The following is a 7,897-nucleotide window of genomic DNA, read 5'->3' on the forward strand; positions in this document are numbered from 1 at the left end:
AAGCTCCCACCATGCAAAGCTTTCCAACTTATTGCAATCCAACATGTACTATGGTGTGTGATTTAGAGAGAGAGAGAGAGAGAGAGAGAGAGAGAGAGAGAGAGAGAGAGAGAGAGGGGGGGGAGAAGAAAAAATAATTGATTATAAACTTCACCATAACCTAGTGACAATATCTTGAAAAAAAAACTATAAATTTAAAAGCTCACGAGATATTCTTAGAAGCTTGCAAAAAAAAAAAAACTAGTGGTAGAGTTTGTATTAATCAAATGGATAAGAAAAATAAAGATCTCAAAGCAAGATTATAAATGAAGGAAACCCACATTCGAAAATCATGTTTTAAAGCCCTCTTCAAAGAAAGAGGTGGGAAGAGGAAAGTTGGCAAAGAAGAGCCACAATTCCATATAACATTAATAGACACTTATTTCATATGCACAAACTTGATAAACTTCAAGGCTAGCATGTGTGCCAAGGTGGAGGTAAAAATATTGTGTTGATGGGGAGAGAAGGAAGAGGGTGGTGTTTGAGAAATAATATTCAAAATTAGTACAAGGTAGTGGCCCCTGTCAAGGTGTTCCACAACTTTCTCCTATCTCTTTGTGGTGGGGTGGGGGAAGTGGTATAAATCTTCAAAAGTTCTCATAGGATATTAAGTTTAGGGAGTGCTAGTCCACAAGTTCGGAGTTGCAAAACACCCGAGTATGAGAGATATTCAAAAATTTCTCCTACCTCGTAGGGAGGAGAAATAATCTTCAAAAGTTTTCATAAGATTGTGAGATTAGCGGAGGGGGATTCATCTTCAAAAGTTTTCATAGGAAAGTGACATTTGTTTGGGAGGGAGTTGGTGTTGGTGTTCTTCAAGGACCTCCACAAATTCTTTTACCTCGTGTAAGGAGATTGTGAGTCAATTGCAAGGAGATGGGGACACTAATGAAAAAATCCATGATGGTAGGAAGAAAGGCTCTTCACATAATGATCAAAGTACATTTTCACGAAATCTTAGTCTTAGTGGCTCAAGATTTTTAGAGAATCTTCCCCCTTTTCCATTGCCTATGCCATTCAATTATGGAGGCAACATGTGTGGATACTAGTACATTATGGCACGTTCATGTGCATGCCTATAGGCACCTCCTACCTTGCTAGGCATTGTGCATGATGTTGATGCTCCAAGATGAAAAGGGCCCCTTATAATCATGCACCCCACTTGAAGCGTGGCCAACATGGACATCATATCATTTTAATAAGATACTTCTTTCATTTTAGTATGACGCTTCTTTCATATGCACAAACATGATAACCTTTAAGGTTGGCATCATGCGGCAAGGTGGGATTAGATACTTTATGTTGACAAGTAGTGCAAAAATAATAGTCAAAAGTTAGTATAAGATAGTGACCCTTCAAGGACTTCCATAATTTTCTACTAACTTGTGGTGGTGGGGTGGTGCAGGGCCAGAAATAGTCTTCTCAAAAGTTCTCATAGGATATTTAATTTAGGGAGCACTACTCTACAAGTTATCCTAAAATAAATATCAAAAGTTTTCATAGTATAGAGAGATTGGGGGATTTTTTTTCAAAAGTTCATAGTAAGATTTGGTTTTTACTAAGAGGGTGAGAAGGGACAAACATGCACGTGCGAGGGCTCGAGGAGGGTGATAATGGGGTGGGTTCAAGGACCACCTCGTGCGTGGAGATGGGGGCACTCAAGAAGGGGGAAATCATGCCAAAATGCATGATGTGGGGAAGAAGGGCTCTTTACACACTTGGCCTAAATGTGTCTAGTTATTCAAGTACATTTTTTAGTAATCTTGGTCTTTTGGTGGCTCAAGTGTGTATGGGCGGAACACCACGCTCAACTTAGGAGACTTCCTCTTTGGTTTTATACCTCGTAAATCTTGTGTAGGCCTTGTAAGATAAGGTATACCAAAATTAGAATAAAGGATTATTAAGGGTTTTTCGTGTTGCATACACTATTACAGGGGAAATTAAATGAAAGTGTTATAGTGTTGCATGAGGCTCCGATCTAAATGTTTAGAGGCAACATGTGTGGATGCTAGTGCAACACAATTATTATAACACATTCACATGCATGCTTGTAGGCACCTATTGTGCCAGGCATCATGCATGCTGATGCCAGTCCTCCAAAATGAAAAGGGCCCCTTATGATCATGCCTCCTTACTTGAAGCATGAGAAGGATGGGCTTCAAATTGCATAAAACATGTATAGAATTTGAGTGATTTTTCCCTCTGCATCTTCTAAATGGGTTGTATAGGTCAGCGAGCACTTGCTTGAGTGGCTCAGCTCATAATGACCTACCCTAACCAAGAGGTGGTGGGTTGGAGACCTGACACTGTAGGGTTGTGTGTGAGAGTGATGTAGCTTCCCAGCTCGGCTGCATCCCCTCGAAAGGGGGCTTTCGAAAGTGTTCGAGTGCCTCCGTGAGGTTATGGGATCGAATCTCCTTGGACGAAACCATGTGGTACCTAGTTGTAGGGTGTGTGTTCAATTCAAGTTCTCTCCAAAGTAAAAAAGAAAAAATGGGTTGTATAGCATTCTAGTGAAGATTACTCCACAAAAATGCGATCTGAATGACACGTGTGCGAGCAAGTGGAGCGGGCAGTTGGATGCTCATGGGTGGTGATAAATATCGAACGCTTAACATTGTCATGTTCTACCCAACTCCATCAACGATAGCAAAATTTTTCTAAGGCCCAGAGATTAGATTTTTTTTCCATCAAGGCGGAGAAAAGGGAGGTGCCAGCACTTGTCTTCCATGCGTATAAAATGCAAATTGTCTACATGTTCACAAGCGGCATGATTGGATGGTGGGGCTCCCTCATGTGAACACACCCTTAGTGCTGGTGGCCATGGCGAGGCGAAAAATGGCCGTTGGCTAAAACATCAGGGAGGCAGTGCCATCCATGCATGATTGGTGGGGGAGACACGCGTAGAGCTTTGCCGCTCTTCTCAAGTCGCTATAGCCTATAGCTACCTGCCGTCCAGCCTCCAGGTACCTTCCAGGCCTTCGCCTTTGGCCCTTACCTTTGCTTTTATAACCTCTCAATCTTAGCTTAGAAGAAATCAGAACAGGTTGAAGGAGGCCAATTGATTCAAGAACTTGTACAGTGCTTGTGCTGATCCGATCCAAGGCTTTCTTACCCTCGATCTGCAGATACAGCTCGCTTGATCTCTTGGCTCCTTTTTGTCATCGCACACCATCCACCATGCCCTCTAACGAGGGATTTGACGAGCATGCCGACGAGCCCCCTGAGTACGACATGAATGAGGATGATGATGACATGGTGCTAGATGATAACCCTGATGAGGAGTTCATAGAATATGATCCAACCGGCCGTTACGGCCGCTATGCTGAAATTCTAGGCAAAGGGGCCATGAAAACAGTTTACAGAGCCTATGATATGGTGGACTGCAAAGAAGTTGCCTGGAACAAAGCAAAGCCGCCCTTTGAGTGCCCCGAAGAGCAGGCCCTTGCTGTACAGCGTGAAGTTAAGCTGCTACAAGGGCTCAACCATAAGGGCATCATCAAACTTTACAGTGCATGGGTTGACAAGGCCACGGGTGACACCAATTTCATTACTGAGCTGTGCTCCTCAACTCTACTGGGCTTTCGGTTGAAGCACAAGCATGCCAGCAGAAAAGCAGTGAAGAGCTGGGGGCGGCAGATCTTGAAAGGGCTTGTTCACCTTCATATGCAAGATCCACCCATCATACACAGGGATCTCAAGTGCGAGAACATTTTTGTGAAGTGCAGCTCCAATACAGCTCTCAAGATTGGGGACTTTGGATCTGCCACAATTCTTGATGAAACACATCACATGCATACGCTGGTCGGTACCCCGGAGTTCATGGCGCCGGAGATGTTTCAGGAAGATTACAATGAGCTTGTTGATGTGTACTCCTTTGGGATGTGCATGCTGGAACTGCTTACCCGTGAGTGCCCATATAGCGAGTGCAAGAGTTTAGCGCAGATCTACAAGAAGAAGGTTACTAGAGGTGAGAAACCTAAAGCTTTGTACAAAGTGAAGGACATCCAAGCATTGCGGCTCATCAATCGTTGCTTGCTACCGGCATCTAAAAGGCCCTCTGCCAGTGACCTGCTGGCTGATCCTTTCCTGCAGTGCAAAGAAGTGAGCCCTAATTCAGTCCAGGTCATGAAGCTTTCCAGCTCTATGCCAAAGCCCAGAAATGCAGTTACCAGTTTAGGGGAGGAAAATATGCTCAGTGATAATGGTGTTTCCAAGGTGGCACAGCCATGTGTGACAGAGAGGAGAATTGAAGATATGGCAGAAATAGATCTTGAACCAGTGGTGGCAGAAAGTGCAGACTTTGTGTGTAGAAAGGCAGTTTGTACCAAGAGTCCTTCCTTACGTCGAAGCTATTGTGTGATGGGCAGAGTGGAGGATGAAAATACCTTACATCTCAAGATACGCATACAAGAATCAAGCCAATCCTGTGACATTGATTTTCCATTCGACTTGAGGTATGACTCTCCTGAAAGTGTGGCCGAAGAGATGGTGCGAGCCTTGGATTATCCCGAATCTGATCTGTTCATGATTGCTGATCTGATAAGCAAAGAACTTGCAGCCTTCCCATCAAACTTGGAAGAGAGTTTGGCTATGCATGCCAGTCCAGTGGAGCTGGAAGGTTCAATGCTAGAGCAGTGTCAAAATGATTGGTTTGATGATTTGCTTACAGATACAACAGTATCAAACAATCAATATAATCATCTCAATCTAGTGGAACCTGATATTATTCCAGATCCAATTACACAGCAGGGGGAAAATGATGATTCTTGTGATTGGCAAGATAATGAGAATGATGGTGCTGAATCAGTTGCAGATGGGTCACCCAGAAATACATTACTTTATAAGAATTGTGCTGAATTTGCAACCTTGTCAGCAGATGGGGGGACCGGCAATATTGCACTTGATAAGACATGTGCTGAATTTGCAACCTTGAGTGAAGGTGGTGGGGGAACCAGCCGTACAGTACTTGATAAGAGTTGGGATGAATTTGCAAACCCAGCTGAAAATGGGGTGATTGGCAGTACACTAGAGAGAAGTGATGCAGCAGTACTTGATAAGAGTTGGGATGAATTTGCAAACCCAGCTGAAAATGGGGAAATTTGCAGTACACCACTTGAGGAAAGTGATGCAACCTTGGTTGGAGATGGCAGAACCAGCTATACAGCTTTTGATAAGAGGTGCATTGAGGTGGTATCCTTGGTAGCAGATGGGGTAACCAGCAAAGAATCATTTGATAAAAGTTGTGCAACTTTGGCTGCAGATGGGGGTACCTGTAGTATAACACTCAATAAGGGTAGTTTTGAATTTGCAACCCCAGCCCTAGATGGGCGAACTGGCAGTGTGTCAGTAAATAAAAGTGATACCTTTTATGGGGGAACAAACACATCGCTTGACAAGAGTAGTGTGTATCCACATCATCTTTCATCCAAGAATCCTTTGAAGTTTAAGCAGCTTCCTGCTGGAATTGGGATCCTGCTGCGACCCTCTTCTGAACAAGGCCTTCGAAGACCACTTCCTTTGTATGTAAATGCCTTTGCATGATGTAATAACCCTGGTCATTAGGTCTTGTCGTCAGCACTAACATTTTACCAAGGGCTGGTTGCTATCGCCGCACTGAAAAAAAGGGCAGACAAAATCTGAATAGGTAGCAGTTGCCACCCATGAAAATTGGGGTTTCATACAATCATTTAATGTAATTATTTATTCTAGCTTCTTTGAATTCCTTTATTGGTGTACTTCACTTTGGTAAGCTGGTTGAGTTGTGAGTTGTCACCTTCATCTGCATAGATCATGCTAATGAGGGTTGGTTCTCGTTTTGAATTGCTTCATGTTGATTTTTACCTATTTCTTTTGGAAAGTGTTTGTTGTATCAAAGGAGGTTGGAATGTTTATATTTGACAAGCCAAGCTGGGTTCACAAGTTTCCCCGGGGGGGTGGGGGACACATACATGCATGTGACCTGCATGGCAAAACCCAATTTCGTTGAGTGAATTGGTGCTGTTGCAAGGTGCCCATCAAATAGACAACAAAAAAAAACACAGGCTTTTAGCCGAGGAAAGCCGGATGCAAGGGACTCACACTGACATCCAACTTTGTCAGGATTGGAACTCGTATCATTGAATTGGCAAGCTCCCATTTGATGATGAGGGAGTAGCAGCTTTTTTACATTGCATGTGCTTGATCAGGGTGCATAGGGCTCCCTTCCTAGGGCCATGTCACAGCTTCTATCCGAAAACTTGTAAACCCAGTGCCGTACATGCTGTGACACACCTCTGTGTATTCCAGGCAGCAGCCACAGGCAGTCACGCAGGACAGTATACGGAGCTATCACCGGCATCTGGAGCAGTCAGGTAGGCCTGGACAGCAGCACCCAGATGTCGGCAACCCGCTCATGCATACACTGCACCTAACAAATTGTGGCATGGGTGTTTTCATCTTTTTGCGAATATGTTGAAAAAGCAATAGTTCGGCAGCTTGATATATCTTATCCATGTAAGGGGGCTGAGTAAGGGTGTTCTGCAGCAGTGTTTGGGGCTGAGATCTAGAGGCAACATTCTTAGTAGCATTTTGTACTTTAAAATTCACCTGTAAAATTTTGCAGTGTACCAATAGAGCTACTCGTATGTACCAATAGATTCAGGGCTACTTGTGTGTGCTTGTGTTTTGAGTTCCACTGCACTCCTCTCTCTCTGCACATAGGCACAAGAGCTTAGTATATGTTTGATATATGTCTTTCTTTCTTTTTCTTTGTTATTTTGATAGGTATCCAATGACTTGCAATTTATAACTTTCATAAATAAACCTTGAATGCAAATACCTAGGTTCATCATGATAGTGCTTTAAAGCATTGACTCATGACGTCATCAAGTCGTGTGTACTCCATCTCAAGTTATGTAATTACATACTTCTTGGCTTAATCTTTTTTTTTTTTCTTGCGCCTTGGAGACTTTCAAATGAATATAAAAACATATTAAAGGTGAAAAAAAAGTATTATTCATCAATTCTACCCAAAGGGTGAGTTTGTAAAGACCCTATTTGGGCTTAAAAAGTGGCAAGATTTGTAAGTGTGTGCTCTCGTTTATTGTATAATAGATTGTTATTTTTTTTAAAAGTTTGTGGTAGTTGTTTTGACTATCTCATGTTTGCTTGATTAAAGCTCTATTTTGATTGTAAAAGTAATTCATATTCACTAACATTTCATTCCGTGTTGTTTTTCCTTTTTGTGTATTTACTATTTCTTGAAGGGTTCAATAGAGCAAATAATTTGAGCAACACACAATGCAAAAGAGGAGGAACCACTCCATGGGAAGAACATTTAACACTAGTTTGGTAGCACTATAGGACATAAAAGTGTCCTTTCATAGGTTTTATAAAAAATTATCTTAGAAAAGAAGTGCATTCATAAATTCATTTGGTATATCTACATAACCAATACAACATTAGAAAAAAATGTAAAATTGAGCGCATACATGATGGTGAGACCAACCCAAATAGAGGTTTGTATAGTATTATGGGTATGACATGATTAGATTTTGTAGGTTTTTTTTTGTCCTACACAAGATAAAATGTTTTTGATATGCAAATATTTTTGTACGAAGCTTCAATATTATATAAAGCATGGGATAAATAGTGCACATGCAATAAAAGTCTATGCATTAGAATATTAAATCATTAAGAAAGGCATTAGAGGATTCTTTTATAGAAGGTAATTCTTAATATATACTTCAAATCATCTCCACCATAATCGTAGTTCACAAAACATCAAACTGTAAAGAATAAATAAGGCAATAGCCTCAAGTTTTCCAAAATTGCCCATATAATAAAACTAGGTCAAAATTTGCTTGTATATTTTTGG

The 7,897-nt window shown here is 41.7% G+C and overlaps 1 protein-coding gene across 1 annotated transcript; it reads left to right on the plus strand.

Annotated features, from left to right (window-relative positions):
• The first annotated feature begins 2,672 nt into the window (after window positions 1–2,672).
• Window positions 2,673–5,766, plus strand: LOC147636024 (putative serine/threonine-protein kinase WNK9). The gene has a single exon (XM_086801465.1). The coding sequence runs from the start codon at window positions 3,220–3,222 to the stop codon at window positions 5,581–5,583; it is 2,364 nt and encodes a 787-aa protein (XP_086657591.1). The 5' UTR covers window positions 2,673–3,219; the 3' UTR covers window positions 5,584–5,766.
• The last annotated feature ends 2,131 nt before the right edge of the window (window positions 5,767–7,897 follow it).

The sequence above is a fragment of the Cibotium barometz genome, chromosome 8, assembly GCF_041138505.1.
Source record: "Cibotium barometz isolate CiBa-2024 chromosome 8, ASM4113850v1, whole genome shotgun sequence".
NCBI classification, from domain to species: Eukaryota; Viridiplantae; Streptophyta; class Polypodiopsida; order Cyatheales; family Cibotiaceae; genus Cibotium; species Cibotium barometz.